This window comes from Zerene cesonia, chromosome 9 (assembly GCF_012273895.1).
Source record: "Zerene cesonia ecotype Mississippi chromosome 9, Zerene_cesonia_1.1, whole genome shotgun sequence".
NCBI lineage: Eukaryota > Metazoa > Arthropoda > Insecta > Lepidoptera > Pieridae > Zerene > Zerene cesonia.
Genome location: NC_052110.1, coordinates 4596486 through 4613490, shown reverse-complemented (window position 1 = coordinate 4613490; position 17005 = coordinate 4596486). Strand labels below are relative to the sequence as shown.

General features: G+C 34.2%; 1 protein-coding gene across 4 annotated transcripts in view; it reads left to right on the top strand.

The window, feature by feature from the left end:
- LOC119828878 overlaps window positions 1-17005 on the top strand; it is a 28933-nt gene that overhangs the window by 5958 nt on the left and 5970 nt on the right. The window contains exons 4-11 of one of the 4 annotated variants that reach the window (XM_038351167.1): window positions 2676-2767; window positions 7741-7850; window positions 9367-9378; window positions 11157-11340; window positions 12428-12505; window positions 13755-13912; window positions 15005-15127; window positions 16910-17000. In XM_038351167.1, the coding sequence (XP_038207095.1) occupies window positions 2676-2767; window positions 7741-7850; window positions 9367-9378; window positions 11157-11340; window positions 12428-12505; window positions 13755-13912; window positions 15005-15127; window positions 16910-17000 (848 nt within the window). Of the gene's footprint in view, window positions 1-2675; window positions 2768-7740; window positions 7851-9366; window positions 9379-11156; window positions 11341-12427; window positions 12506-13754; window positions 13913-15004; window positions 15128-15536; window positions 15639-16909; window positions 17001-17005 lie in introns of those variants that run through there. The other 3 variants (XM_038351171.1, XM_038351168.1, XM_038351169.1) reach the window with 3 other exon arrangements.

The window sequence follows — 17005 nt, the reverse complement described above, 5'->3', positions numbered from 1 at the left end:
AAGTAATAAATGTTATTTGCAGTTAACAATTTTCTTTTTTCTTTATTACAATATTTATGGCAAGACTAGGTATAGTTCTGTACAATTCGTTATATCTATATATATAAAATTCTCGTGTCACAGTTTTCGTTGCCATACTCCTCCGAAACGGCTTGACCGATTCCTCTGAAATTTGGTAAGCATATTGGGTAGGTCTGAGAATCGGCTAACATCTATTTTTCACACCACTAAATGATAAGAGTAAGGCAGAACAGCGTTTGCCGGGTGCAGCTAGTACTCGTATAAATGCGTTATAGCGAGTACAGTTTGCTTAAATTGAAGTTTACTTTTTTTTATTCTTCATATTTTTCTTCGTTTATAATTATGTTTCTATTTATAGTGCAATTTAATTCATTAGTTTCACACGTTTCAAAGGTCACATGTAGTATATTTTTCCATCAGGTTAAATCCTAGGATTAATTAGAATTAACTTCGCAGTATTACTGTGATTGTAAATTTGTAGACCTGATGCAATTAGATGTTGATCAACTCCGCTAACCTTGAAGCTAGAGCTTTTCATTACATGGTGGATCTAATTCATTGTTTACAGTAAAATCGGTTTGAGTAAATAATTGGTCTTTTTGAATCGTCATGGAAATAAATAAATTTAAAACTTTCATCTATTTTGATAATAAACTTTAGTATGTTGATTCGTATTCCTTAATAACGATTCGGTTATATGGTTCAGCAAATTATAAATAAATTTTTGTCGTAAGATATACATATTTTTATTATAAAATAAATGAGAATCTATTTCTCACGTATGAATTATAATGAAAAACGATGAGCGCTGTTCCAGTTATATCTTAGCCGCTCTCTTCTCCCGGGAACAAGAAGTAATGAGATGTTGTCCGCTGGCTCTTCCGTTGTTAAAGAAATGGGAATAAATCTATCAGATGCGATGCTAATAATGATTACAATATTTTCTAATAAGCAATACATATGATATTAAAATACGAAAGGATTTATTATATCTTTCACGTCATATCGATGCGATTTTATTATACAATTAATAATAATCGTGTTTGTAGATAGTTAGGACGAGTGACATAGGCTACCTTATTTATATTACCTTATTATAGGCGCGGGGAAATATGTATTTCATTTCCGTGGGCAATTCCTTTGTCGGGGAGTAAAGATTGAAATTCGGAGTAGTCTAGTAGATGTTATTATAAATATAAATTCATCATTTAATCTATTGAAAAAAAAAACAATCAAAATCCGTTGTGTAATTTTAAACCTCTAAGCATATATACATACATAGGGATAAACACGGCAAGCGACTGCTACAATCTATGTAGTGAAGTTTTAAGAATAAAAAATGAATTATTTTAAAATCTGATAATTAATGCCATAAATATTCATCAGCTTTCTATACACACAAGTATTATATGTAGACATGTTTGCTTTGTAATCATTAAGCGTCTTTCTTTGATGCAGCGCTGCGAAACAAAATGATAAACCTATTTATGCCACCTTAAAGAAGGATTACTACCGTTTCGAACAATACTCGGATAAATAAACATAAATTATATTGAAAGTTGTAACGCTACAGAGCTTTCACTCGGGGAAAGGGCACACGAGTTACGTAACTTGTTCAGTTTTTAAATTGTTTTTATTGAATCGATACCATTATGGAGTGAGTCATTAAAACAAAGATAACATACGTTAATCCAGAACATTTCTTTTTTATTATACACTAGCTGCGTCCCGTGGTTTCACCCGCGTAAGTCCGTATCCCGTAGGAATATCGGGATAAAAAGTTGCCTATACGTTATTCCAGTTGTCCAGCTGTCTACGTACCAAATTTCATTGCAATCGGTTCAGTAGTTTTAGCGTGAAAGAGCAACAAACACACACACACACATCTTTACAAACTTTCGCATTTATAATATTAGTAGGATAAGATTTGTCACAAACTACTTTGTTAATACTTTTATGCTAATCTAAATAGTTTATTCCATCATTTCTCGTGTCTATCTTTTTTTTTTTAATCATTCGCGATTAATATTATCTGTGGTTTCTTTACTGCCCTTTGTGCTCTTCTCTCTTCGATCGTGTCTATGACATTAATCGTGGTATTTATTTAAGTTGCATTTCCGAACATATGAGTTGTACAGTAAGTATTCTATTGTTCGATACATTACAAAGGTATCGCGATTAAGGCGATTCTGATCGTTCTATATGATCGTTCTATATATAAGTATATATATATATATATATATATGATCGTTCTATAGTATATAATAGTAGCTTTCCGCCCGCGGCTTTGCCCGCGTGGTCGCAGGAAAGATAGACCCGGGGTTTTCCTCGCATGCTCCCGTTCCCGTGGGATTCCCGGAAAAAAAATGCGGAAAAACGGAGATTATTACATGTGCTAAAGTGTATCATTATGTAACTTAGGAATAAGGAGAAAATTTCATTGGTGGAAAGAAATGGAAAAAGTCGAATTGAGTGATAAACAAAAAAAAAAAAAGAGGAGGTTCTCAATTCGATTGTATTTTTTTGGTTGTTACCTCTCAGATTTCCCTTCAGGCCTTCCGTTTCCGTTAAAATTTGACCTCGTTCTGAAAATTTAATATAATCTATGTATATGTATTTTTTGTTAAAAATAATAATTAATTACTTGTCAACAGATTACTGCTGTCTCTACCGGTATGCACGCAGCGGCTACTCGTGCTTCTCTTTGGTACATTTCGAGTGATGGCCTCCAACGCTGACAAAGCAGGTTTGATATTTTTCCTTAGTACCTTATTTTCAGTTAGACATAAAAGTTTTGACCCACACCCCTTACATAGTATTAACCTTATTAATACTTTGAGCGACCTCAATGGCGTAATTCAATTCTTTTCATACTACTTAATATAAATTTTCTAAAAATAAGGACGGAATTCTGATATAATATATCCTAGTATAAGTCCAAATAATATTAATAATAAATACATTCGAAAAGCTAATTGATACTTTTTTATATGTGTTACTATAATAACACGAGTATACTCGAACTCAAACAAATATTCATGCAATTATACTCCACTCAACCGACAGTATTCAACTAAGGCGTTTTCGAATCGTCAAAATAGAAAATTTGATGTTTACCACTTATAATATTTTTTGGTTCACACGTTGGTGGTGGACACGATTTATCTAAGTCTCTTAAATATGTTTCCCGAATACATACATATGTTTAAGCATTCATCATATGAAACAAATTATATATTTTCAATGCTAGCTTCGAAGTTATCGTCGCGATCAATCCAACGTATGACCTTACGGTTCTCAGTAAAAAAATTGGAACAATGAAACCGAAAATAATTAGTGGTAATTTCGCCAATTACAAGCGTCGGCGTGGGCGTCGGTGTAATGATGCAACGCGGGCTAAGCGAGCTGGCGATTATTCCATCTGGCCCGTAAGTGGGACTCGGGTTTAATGAGTTAAGTGTTGGGCGCTTGGAATGTTTGCATCGCGGCTAACGTAAATAAACACGGATGAATGAATAAATGTTAGAAGATATTTCACATTTTTTCTAGCTTACAATTAGGGAGATCACGAGTGGTTCGCCTGTTGACAAGCGATCACCACCGTCTGCGAACATTTGCAGATGTAGGGTCTCTTCAAATGCATTGTTCGGTTTTTAGTCCCGACAGATCCTAAAACACAGTGTTCATCAAACATAATCACATCATTTGCATCGATCGATCGAATCGGATTTATTTGAAAAATCTATAAGATTTATTTGAAAAGTCTCAGGTTGAAACCCAAGAATGTTTAATTATTACATGTCTCCCCTGAAAAGTATTCCGTTTTGCTTGGTATTGCTCCTCTGCCATGCCCTGAATTCCTTCTACTACATAGCCCATAAACTGGCTATGCTAACTATAAACAAACTATACGTCACAAGGAAACGATGCTCACGGTTCAATTTCCTTACATTTTATATCACGTATTATAATTCTCATAAGGCGGTATCGGCAACCCTATTCCCTGTGTTCCGTTTACGAACGACACTCGATGATGTGATTAACCCACTTGAGAGAATTTTATCTTCTGAAGTTTGGGAAGTCGGATTTTACATAATGTTACATGTATTTACAAATGCATTCCGTATTTGTTTACATGGTTTCATGTTGAATTCGTGTAAATTGGAGCTGCGTTTGAAACGCATAAAAAATTTCTTGGGCAATGTATCAGGAACATACTAAAAATGCTGTAATGTATTTATACATTTAAATATGCTTGAAATTATATACATCAGCGGCATAACTTTTGCCATTCCTAATGGAAGTATCTTAGTGTGTTAATCCAATGAAAGCTCGTCTGATCCTCATTGAAGATACATGGACATTTTTTTCATTTTACTTCTCAATTAAAGTGTCGCCATGTTGGAATGTTAGGGGGAAATTTAAGCTAAATAGGAAACCACAGTTATCTCCATAGTTAATAATAAGTATGTCTGTGTTTGTATCTAGATGTGATTTTGATAAGTTCTCACGATAGTCGTTCCAAATTCGTAATTTTTATAAACATCGAGCTATGTATAAATATTGAATAGTGAATTATATCCACTCATTTTTAATAGAGTATTTTCGTGAACGACATTAACCGGATGTTCATAGATTTTCTGGGTCAAGCGCTGAACTATTCGGGTGCCAAATATAATATTTTTATCAGCTCATCTATAGCATGCCGGCTATTGAAGAATGCCGATTGCCGCTATTATTGTGTTTACGTTATATCGTGTCTATGCTGGATAAAATCATTTGTCTATGACGCATAATTAATGAATATATTTCACAGTATATATTTTAAAACAACTACGGAACAATTATTTATGATGTTTGAATTTTGAGCATTCCGCCCGCGGCTTTGCCCGCGTAGTCGCCGGAAAGATAGACCCGTGGTTTTCTTCGCATGTTCCTGTTCCCGCGGGATTTCCGGGATAAAAATGTTTTTTTTTATATCTTATGTCCCCCCCCCCGGTTTTAAGCTACCTCTGCACAAATGTTCAACCAAATCGGTTAATCCGTTCTTGAGTTATAAATAGTGTAACTAACACTACTTTCTTTATATATATATATATATAAATATTATTGCTCTGGTTTGGCGATTGTAATACACGCGTTTTTATGAGATGTGACGATAGCTAATAACAATTTTGTTACGGCTCTAATTAGCAGTCGATCCATTAAGTCATTATAAGGTTTTCTTTTATTGGTATATTCGAAGAGACAAATGTGATATATGTTAATGAAAAATAGCTGTACAATCAGTGAAACGATAAGGAAGAAGGAAACGAACGTTCGTTTCCCGGCTGGGATGGTCTAATATTTCTAAATCCGTTTAGCTCTGTCATTATGTGAGGATATAACATACATATCTTTATTGCACATTCGAAATGTCGGCTTTCTGAAAGATCTGTTTTGTTTGCTCAATATGAGCTTAGAAGGGGTTGGAATCCTTACAAGCTTAGCTTAGCTGTTTAGGAAATACTTTATCACTAGCACTACATAGTATAAAGGAAAATCGCTTCCCGCGTCTGTATATATGTGTGCTTTTTAAAACGATACTATGGATTTTGATGGAGATTTTTTCAATAGATAGAGTGATTCAAGAGGAAGGTTTTAATGTATAATATCTATTAAACCACTCCGAACTTATCGCGTGCGAAGCCGCGGTCGGTAAGCTAGTTTTGTATATCCCAAGATCGCATCATTCGTACGCGTATGTAAATTATCTTCAACACGCGCTAGGAAGTTCCCCTGGCGCATTCGCAAATTTCTTTCCACGTTCATGAATTTAAGCTATTTGTGATTCTGTTTTAAATAGGGCGTTTTTTAAACAGCCTTGTCACGCATACGCAACGATACGTAACGTGTAGTTAGTTACGTGTATTGTTCAGTGCCATCCGCTGTCATATTCCATTAACGTTTTTATCTATGCGTGTTCAATTGAGTGTGAATTGTTACTTATTATGGTGGTTCCCGTTGCTGTGGGCGCTTCCGTTTCGCTTGTGCGCTGGTTTGATGTTCGTTTGTTGTCTGTTACGTTTGCATTTGGCGTATTACGTGTAATATCTATATAGATATGTATGTATGAGAATTTTGCGTGTTTGTTCTGTGTCATTGCGTAAGTCCTCCGGCATTTCCTTGTGTTGGTATTAAAGTATTAAGAATACGATAATACATTATACATTGTCATACTAATATTATAAATGTGAAAGTTTGAATGTTTCGATGTTTGTCCGTCAATCACGCCTAAACTACTGAACGGATTTTGATGAAATTTGGTATACAGACAGGGTATGAGCTGACTTGGGTGATTGGATGAATTTTAAGCCCGATTAAATGTTGCCTTGGGATAAAGCAGGAATCTTCATATCCGAGCAGAGCCGGGACGAGCGTCTAGCACATTACAATAGGGAAACATATTACTTTATCTCTTGAAATTTATTCGTATTACCTAGTATTATAGACAAGAGCATATTTTTCATTGAATCGAGTCTTGCATTACATAATATTGCACGAGTCCCCTACAGCGACAGGGGACTTATAAGTAATAAGTAGGTACATGTGCATCCTTTGTTTGTGAAATTATTATACATACTGCGTATGTTACTGTATAATTCTGTTACTGTAATAATCTGTATAATTCTGGGATTCAATACTCTATCTATCCTATATCTTAAGTTGGACCAAATAACACATGAAATGCCAAATTTCATTTAAATCGGTTGAGTTGGCGAAGAGTTCATTGGGAACATACATCATGACACTGGATTTTTACTGGATATTAAGATTGTCATAGCGGCACCAGAAATGCATCGTTTAAATTCTCAATCACACTGTGTTACTAATTATCGACTATTTATTCACGACACGTACGATGTACATCCATTTATCTGATTCAGCCGTGTCTTAATAACATTGTGTTCGATTTAATTCACTTTCCACAGTCATTACTGCAGTCTAATTGGCCGTTTATTAAAACGACATTAGTATCGGAGATAAATATTTTTGCGTTAATAAAATTTTACGATTCGCTGAATTTTATTGCGGTATTAAAGTTGACATGATTATTTCGTTTTAAGCGTGGGTATAATTAAAGAATTGTTATACTAGTATGTATGTATCGTGAAAATATAATTAAGGACTTTCACCGCTTAAATTTGTTTAAAAGCTTTCAGTTGGGAATGGTTTATTGTTAAACGATGTATTACGATGATATTTCTATGACCCTCGCATGTCGAAGGCAATGAATAATTAATTTTTAGCGTGAACTTTAAACTTTATATTCACACGTGCTTTATCGTTGGATGATAATTGAAATGGGTAGTATTAATTCTCACATAACTAAAAATAATATCTAAATTTGGTTTTCTGTATTCGATCTAATGTCTGAATTCAATATGAAATGTATCGATATGTAAGATAAAGCGGCAATAGCACAAGTTATGTAACATTCTGGATCCATATTTATTTCACGACTTTTTTATCTGTATTATAAGACAATTATATCCCTTGCCTGCATCCATAGATCAGTGGATGTATGGGTATATTTAGTTAGTATCCACTAGCCATCCGCCCGTAGCCCATTATCTGACCTCAAACAAAAACGTTACTTTGACGTCGACTGCCGCCCAACCTATATTCGTAGATCCATAAGTACATATGGCCCAATATCTGACCTCACACGGTTCCCAGGCACCGGCATGACATCGGAAGCCCTCGGCGTGTCGGTGGCGCCCTCCTTCTTCCACTCTTGCGTGTCTGACGGCAAGACGGCCACAATGGAGGACGTGCAGCGGTTCAAGGTTGGTGTCCATTGTGTCATTGCGGCTACGTATCACGCGCGATTTTGTGTGATGGTGTGTGATGGTGTGTGTGGTGTGTGTGGTGTGTGTGGTGTGTAGAAGTTATATATATATGATTATATACCACACTCGCTGTAACTCAACAGTTTGAAGTGTTCGCAATTCGTTTGTATATGTTATATGCATAATTGGTCGCTTTTAAAATCCGTTAAAGCTTTTAATTTTAGTAATTAAAAACTTTTTAACGGATTTTAAACGGGATTTATTCATTATATTATTAACCCGACGTTTCGAACACTTTATAGCGAGCGTGGTCACGGGGAGACAGTCTCCGTTTAAAAGTTTTTAATTTCTAAATGTATAATACTCGCGTAAAATCAAACACAAGAAAAAAGCTTTTATTTTTTTAGGTAATGAGTGATGGAGTGAGGTTGATCATTCAATTTTTTTCAGTATATGAGAATGTAGGTTTTTTAAATTTACATAAGTAAGCCACGGCAGTCTAGTCAGGTATATATCTTAATCTGTTACGTTTCTAGAGACATGAATAAAAGAGAATCACAAATAAATATTTCAAAGAGCCTTTTTCGAATTAGTATTGTATTAAAGATAAAACTTTACTATCATATTAAAATTCGGAAATAAAAGTTTACAACGACAAATTTAAATTGTAATCCAACCTTTTTAAATAACATCACAAAAGTAGTGCACAAACTCGGTTTCCTGTTATTTCTTCAAAGGCACAAGTAGAAAAGTACTTGAGTTATCTCGTTAGCGTTTATCAGTTCAGATCGGGGTCCCTTATCAGCTACACAATACACCTCGTAAACTGAACGCTTGTGCTTTCCCTGATAACTCACTGTAATGAGATAAATTGCATTATATTTTCGTGTGCAATTTTGAGACGCATTTCTTTTGAGAAGATGGTTACGATATCGACGCAAATTGTAATTCTACATATTTTATTAATAGAGGCGTCATTTAAGTGCACTTTTAATTAAAATTACCGTATAAATAATTACGTAATGTATGTGAAATAGTCGTGTACCAACAAAATGTTTGCTGTAGGACACCAATATCGTTTTTCTTTTCTATGGTTGCTTACAGGAAATAAAGTAAAAGCAATGAAGCCGATTTACATATTGTACAATCACAACGTATTTGTGTAATAGTGTACGTTACTAAATGTATATCTGTATATAATAAAGTATCATATATATTATATTAATGAGTTAGGAGTGGGTAGGTACCGTCGGCATAATATTTGTATTGTGTAATGAGTAATTACGTTTTGTTTTTATATTATAATTGCATTGATTATTTAAAATAGTTTGGTAATGTACATTATAATTGAGACATCTTATTAATAATGCAAATAACTTAATTTATATTTTGCAACATTTTAATAATTGTCCAATTACAATATTGTTCGAGTGTCTTAACAGTATATATAATTTAGTAAATGCTTCTTGTAAATAGCTTTAAACACACGATTGTTCAATACATGCAACCGAAGGCCGAAGTGTGTGTAAGTATTCATCGTATTATGGTATTATTAGTGTAGTCTAGTAGTGTGTGCGTACTATAATAGGTATAAGTGGGTTAGAGATAGTTCTCGATCATTCTTTTTGAGTAAAGACACATTCCTTTGTTATGGGGTATTGTATTCGCCTTAGAAGGAAAATCAGCTTTTCCAAACCTATAGTTAGAACCTAGAATTCATTAGTCTAATCACATGATAAAAAATGTTGACCTTTTGACATACGCTTGTTGCCATAGAAGTTTTGAAGAAATGGCTACGTTGTACACGATCTAGAATGGCAATACGGGTAATTGCCCTACTTGTGTAAGCGAGCGAGCAAGATGTAATCTGTTCTATGCCTTAGAGTAAAAGAGAAAGAGAAGATTAAACGCGGCTCTGCCGTTTTGAAATACAATAGGTATTGATCTATATATATAAAAGAAAGTCGTGTTAGTTACACTATTTATAACTCAAGAACGGCTAAACCGATTATGTTGAAATTTGGTACAGAGATAGTTTTAGACCCGAGAAAGGACATAGGATAGTTTTTATCCCGGAAATCTAACGGGAACGGGCACTTTGTCGGTAACGTCCCGAGTCTATCTTACCCGTGACTACGCGAGCAAAGCCGCGGGCGGAATGCTAGTAGTATATAAACGTCATATCTTTTTGATCATTGTGTATTGCGGCGTATTATATTGCAACGGGAAGGCGGTCGAGATCTTTGAAAGTATTTACAGGAAAATATATAATCATTGCTTTTCTATTAATTGCGCTACATATCAGTTAAATTAAAGATCTGTACCAAATGCAGCCAGCTTTTTATAGTAGGAAATTCTTGAGAATAATTTCTTGAAGAAAGTTCATCACTGAAATATACGCTAGCAATGTTTATATGTATGCTTAGAATATGTATAATGCTTTTATCGCCTCACATTTTCTGCATATTAGGGTACGCCCGCGCAGACAAGCCATTAAATGCATACAAAATTAACCGTTCGTATATGCACTGAACCAAATCAGTATCGTCTATTCTTATCGGTGTAAATCTTCTCTATATAATATATAGATATTGTTCAATTACATTTATTCAGATAATTTTATTTAGATTTTTTGCCATAAGGAAGTATGCATCTACACGCACGCCATAGATAAGAGGTTAATTCACAAAAATTCGTTACTCACATCCTGCTATCGCTTGACTCATCTAAACGTATTTAATTATGACGCACGGTGTGATTTACGGCTTTCTAGAAACAATTTCTATTTATCTTACAGAGCTTATTTGTCACGTTATGTAAATATTTTTAAGTGATCCAACGCACTTATCTTTGATAATTGATATAACATTTGTTGTAGCTTCCTGTGCCTTAGTAGAACAATAAAGAAATATACAACGTATGACTCAAAAACTATTCAGGATTTAAACTATAAATCTATTTAAGATAAAAGGTCTAGAGATTATAATGATTGAGATTATATAATGTTAAAATTAAAAAAATCTTAGCAATCAAAACCTATCACTAATAAATATGAAAAAAAATGTGCAATAAATATGATATATTTTATGGATCAAGTAATAGGCAGAAGCATTATTCTAAAAGCCTACGCAATATTCTTAAATATAAAAACTAAAACATGCACCACGCGAATTAATTGCTTCTGACATACGTGCGGGTATTATGAAAAATAACTCCATTTTATTACTTTGTCCATGACATATATAATGTTTCTTCACTGATTTAACATATTGCATAGTTTGAAACCTAGAACCTATCTCCCAGGTGGCAACACGCATAATGCGACAGCTCATAGAACAATTTAGCGCCGGCGATCTGTTCGGGCGTGATAACTACGAGTACTATGCCCGTGTGACCGGTCGCGTGTTGCGAGTTAAGGACGAGTGGATATGCTCCTTCCGGGACCCGCCGCCGCCCAGACACCATAGGGACCAAGAGGCGTATGCTAGTAAGTGGAAGCATGTAGATGGAACAGCTGTGGTTGTTTAGGTTACATTGTTGGTTAAAGCGGTTCCACACGGCGCAAAATTCAATTGCACAAACATGTTTGCGCAAACGGCACGTTGTTGTGAAGTTGGAGTTACTTGGAAGTTGGTTCCACTCAATGTACCTGTAATGTAGTGTTTAAATTAGAGACACGCTTTCTTATACTCATCGTAATAATGGGCTTTGTCCGTACATACATAATATATAGCCTACAGCCTTTCCCAATAAATGGGCTATCTAACACTGAAAGATTTTTTTAAATCGGACCAGTAGCTCCTGATTAGTGCGTACAAACAAACAAGCAAACAAACAAACTCTTCAGCTTTATAATATTAGTATAGATTTATTAGAATTTACGTTATACAGAAAGAGATTGAAAGTTACGTAATACATTTGTTTTATTATTTTGTATGTCTTTTGTGTTTGTAAGCCTTTCTTAACATAAACGACGCTTCATCTTTGACCCAAAATAAAAATTGTATTAAAATTTCATCTATTTACCTCGAAGTTGAGTCATCGGTTTAATATCTCGCAATCCTAAGCGAATTCAAGGTTCCAAATTTTTTTTGTTTCCCAAATTAATTTGCATGTAGGTAATCCGCGTAATTATTAGCACACTTGCGGCAGAACATCAAAAATGTTTCAACGATTAAATATGAAACAATGCGCGCGTTCAAAAAAAAACACGATGCGTTTGAATGGTGTGAAAAGTTAACAGTCTCACGGTTTTTGCAACACGCGCTAAAGTTGATTTTTATATGAAAAAACATCCCGAAAAGTCCAATAACCTTTGTGAAGTTGACATTCTCGATAGCTAATCGCTGGGATCGTAATAAAATTTTAACGTGTTTACTTTGTAAACTGTTAAATGTACTCTAATAATTTTTGGGTTATGTTTTTGAAAGAAGGTCTCACTTATCCATTATTAGCGTCACGGTAATTTAAATGATTTTCATATATATTATGGATAGTACATATTATGTACAGTAAATAAAATATTTTGAATTGATTTGATATGTTGGTACTAACAATGTGATAACTTATTTCAGGACAATTATCACTCGAAGCAGAAAAAACCTGGTTGCAGTGTGAATGCGATAGATGGGGGAACAAGTATAATTTGGAAGGTTAGTAATTTATACTTAATTAGTTTGTTATCTATAATACGTTCAAAACTACATAGTAACACAAGGCAATAAGTGTGAAATTTGCATGAGATTACTATCTTCCCAAAATCATTTTTAATAATTTATGTACGAATTTATTATCATACTAAATTACTAAATAGTCTGGAGCAATAGTAAGTTTTAAATTGGCATATAAACCGGTTTAAAACCGTAACAATATCTTCCGCAGGTCGTGTTCATGAAACGTCTTAAAGTAGTAAAAATGCCTCAATAAAAATAATAATTTTACATATAAAGTAAATATTTTTGGTGAGTTCAACACATAAGATAAAATAACAAATTCACCTTCATTAAGATCGTAATGTAACAAGAGGGGTGGGTATGGTAGTTTTGGTATACTTTGTATCGTAATAAAATAGTTATTTCTTTCATTTTAACAATATTCGAACAGTGGCGTAGCTAGAGGGACAAAGGCCCTGGTGCATAGGGAAAGAATCGGGCCCTCCTCCCCTCTTTCCGCCTTCCTCCCCTCTTTCAAAGCTGAGGTTAGAGGGCCCCCTGAGCTCCGGGGCCCTGGTGCACTGCACCACCTGGCCCTATGATAGCTACGCCACTGCATTCGAATACTAATACTATGTTAATATTTACATTGAAATAATAATCACGTATCTGTTGGTCATCATATCACATATTCGTATTACACCACATTCATATATTTAAATTAACAAGATAATTTTCAATCTTTATTTAATTTATTGTGTGTTTTGTCTCGTGTCTGAAATATTGGTTAATTTTTTCGCACGAGATGAATTTATTTTTCGTGTAAAGGCACCCCTACACATTTCTTTTTATCACGTTATTACCTCTTCTTATATAATAAATATGTTTTTTTGTTTTATAAATATTTCTCTACATATAAAACTGCGAACATAGGTATCTAAATATGAGGCTGCGAATCGTTTCTTTGTTAGATATTATTCTGATATATTTGTATATATGTGCATGGATTTCTATATCATCTGTTAATCGTTGATAAATAATGAAGAAGTCACATTCGAAATTGCGTATAAAATTGTTTAATGCAATTTAAACGTTGTTTTAAATATTCTTGAAAATGTCTTACTTAACACCCACACAGATTGACTATTCGCTATAGCTACGTAGTTATAAATATATCTATTGCAGGGTACATACATATATTATATTTTTTTTTATGTATAACATCAAAGGCAATTTATGAATGTTATAGGGTTGTCAAAATCAGAAGAATGCCAATCGATGCCGGCGCTCATGGGCGTAGTGGGGGCGGGGGGCGGCGGGGCCCTGGGCCTCGGGATCATTCCAGAACACAGCCTCTTGGACTCGTGCACACGCCTCTCGATTTCCTTGGAAGAGAGTGTTTTTAAGGTACGAATAGTGTCGTCAATAAAAGAAATAAGCCACGAAATGAGAACCTCTGTCGGAGTAAATATCGGTTAAAAAAAAGGTGTGTGTGTGCGATTCACACACGATAGAAGTGAAACTTCAGTAAATCGACAAAAGAATGAGATGAATATGTATTTAAAATAGTATGTATATTTCTGTCTCATTCTTTGCCGGCTTCATTCTACACATTTTTTATATTTGTGTCTCTTACCTGTCGTTTTTTCCGTTGCATCAGGTTTGAAATCAAAACGATTCTAAAGAAGTTTCACTTCAAAACTTGTTTTATTAGTTGATTTGAGTTAAGTTTTAGTAACAGTGTTTGGTGAATGTTTTTTCAAGGTTTTTTCAATTTGTTAACATCGAGGAACATGAAGGGTTCTGTCACATGAATTGATTTGTAAAATTGTTCCTTGTGTAAGTTAATATTTTAATATTCATGCCATGTTATACGTATGATAAATATTTTAATGCATTGTGTTAAGATTTGCTTACTCACGGTCTACAAATTTCACAATGCTCTTTTATGAAGGATAAGGAAATTACGTTTAATATATAAGCTAGCGATGTAACATATAGCCCCACCCTTATATATACGAAATAAATGTTACGCTAGTAGAAACTGTAATAATATTTTAGTTACCTACTTTCTAGCTCAGTAAAGTGTTATTATAAATTATCAGTACGGAATAGATTAGTAATACTTTTTTTGATATTTTAAAAGTTAATACATATTATATAAGGCACAAACACAATTTTATCCCAAATAAACCTGGTAGTATATTAAACAAGTTATAAAATAAATATATGTATTTAGAAACTGCTAAATTCGCGTTAATGATAGAATTAACTGAACTGCCTCACGTGCTCTATTACAGAGTATACGAAAGGTAAGCAATTATTTAATCCTGGCAATATTCATCTGGACAATAAGATATATTAATGAAATTATTGTGTTGTCACCGATTTTAACCGGATAAGTGTATAAAGTTTGAATTGAATCTGTTCGTTTAAAGTGGGTGAAATCGAGTCTATGCTTATGTGTGTGTGTATAAGTGTGTGAAAATGTAATTCCAGGTGTCGGTGAGTTCGTCATCTCAGTCGTCATGCAGCAACTCGAGCCCGCACATGACGCTGGAGGAGCTGCGCGCCATCAACAAGTACGCGGAGAGCACCAAGAGCCTCTCGTACCTGCCGCAGGTAAGACCTAACGAGACCTAACCCTCGCCAGACCCGAGTTTGGACTTTAGACTTGATCTTTGCGTCATTGTACTGTGTGATGGACGTTAGGATTGACTTAGAATTTGTTGGTTATATTTGTAAGTTAATTTTCATATGTGATAATTGTTGAATAGATAGAGGGATTGGTTTGCTACTTAAAAATAAAATAAGTTCTATTTTGGGACATAAAATGATTAAAGATAGTAATAATTATTGTTACATAATATTTTGGGGGGTATAAATTTGTACAGAAACAGTTCAATGCAAAGATCTTGCAATTTACCAATTATTTTATAAAGTTTTAAGTACATTGAATTAAAAATCATATACTATTCTATATAGATGTACAGTGGTTGTGGGGTATATAAAATGTATGTTTAAATTCTAGCGCACTCTGAGGGATATATTACTTTAATGGTGAAGTTGATTCCGTAGCCACCTGTAGATATTACACGAAGGATCTGTTTCTGTGTTGCCCTGTTATGTGAACCGTTTACCTTCAAATTAAAATAATAATAATAATAAAAAAAAATTAAAATAGAACTGGTGGTTTAGAGGCAAAAATCATTAAGGAAAATTTTATTTTCTTTTTTTTCGAATCATCTTAAGACATAGTAAAAAATCGTAATTCGTCACTTTTTATAATTTTCATTCAATTTGTTTGTATTGTTATGAATAGTTTAATGGGACACTTAATGATTTTCTACCACTTAGGGCCACCATCATCGATGTAATTCGTAAATGGTTTACGTAAATTCTTCGCATGGCGATATCTGTTTGCAGTAGGTATTTAGGTCCATCTGTTGCTATGGTACTTTTATTTTCTCCCTCAGTCGAACTATTGATAGCCTTCGTATTTCATGATATTTATATTAAACGTAGGTTGTTTCAGAGTGAAAAACATTTTTATGATAACGTCGCAAAAAGCCTAATAATAACAGGTTGTTAGTGAATAGTGATTAAAATGTATCCGTGTGTAACTAACTGGACGTGGTCAAGGTTTAATATAACTAACATTTCACTTTCATTCTAACATATTAACGGTTTATGTTAGGTTTTTTATTATGGTAGTTTTATTGTGGTCATGGATTTACGTGTTCATTTAATATTAGAGATATAGATTAACGTCGTTGAATAATTAATTCGCCATTAGTGGATATGACAGCGACATGAATGCCGATTGTGACAACGCGATGTATGATAAATTTAAGTATCGATAAGAAATTGATTTGATACAATAAAGTGTTTTAATTAGGTAAGATTACACAAAGTACAACTCGAATTGTAACGCTGAATTGAAATGGTATATAAGATTAATTTTGTTTGTACATTTATTAATTTAGCCGACTGCCGACTATATCTGTTTCTATTAAGCCATATGATTCGCAGTTGCCTTACTTTCAGAGCGACTGTACAAAAAATATCGTACTTTTAATCAGATCTTTAGATTTATTATTAAAATTACGTCTCATTGAGTTTAATGTATATAAAATCAAACGCTGCGTAATTTTCGGTATAGTTGTTCGAAAGTAAAAAAAATCCATTGATATTAGAATAACATGGTATCACTGTTGTAATTTAAAAAGCATTAACTATTGTAAATAACACTTGAGTCAATCTAACACTGGAGTGGAGTGGAGAGAGTGGAGATTTGGAGAGAATAGTTCAAAACAGTGGTGCCACGTTGCAATATATATATATCGATGGCGCACGCGACACTCGCGCCTCGCGGGCAAGCGGGTGACGTTGAGCGTGCCGCAGGTGCACGAGCGGCAGCGCGCGCGGATGCGAACGCGCTCCGAATGGTTCCTGCAACCGGCCGCGTCCCTGGACACGCCCCGCCCCCGCCCCGGTACG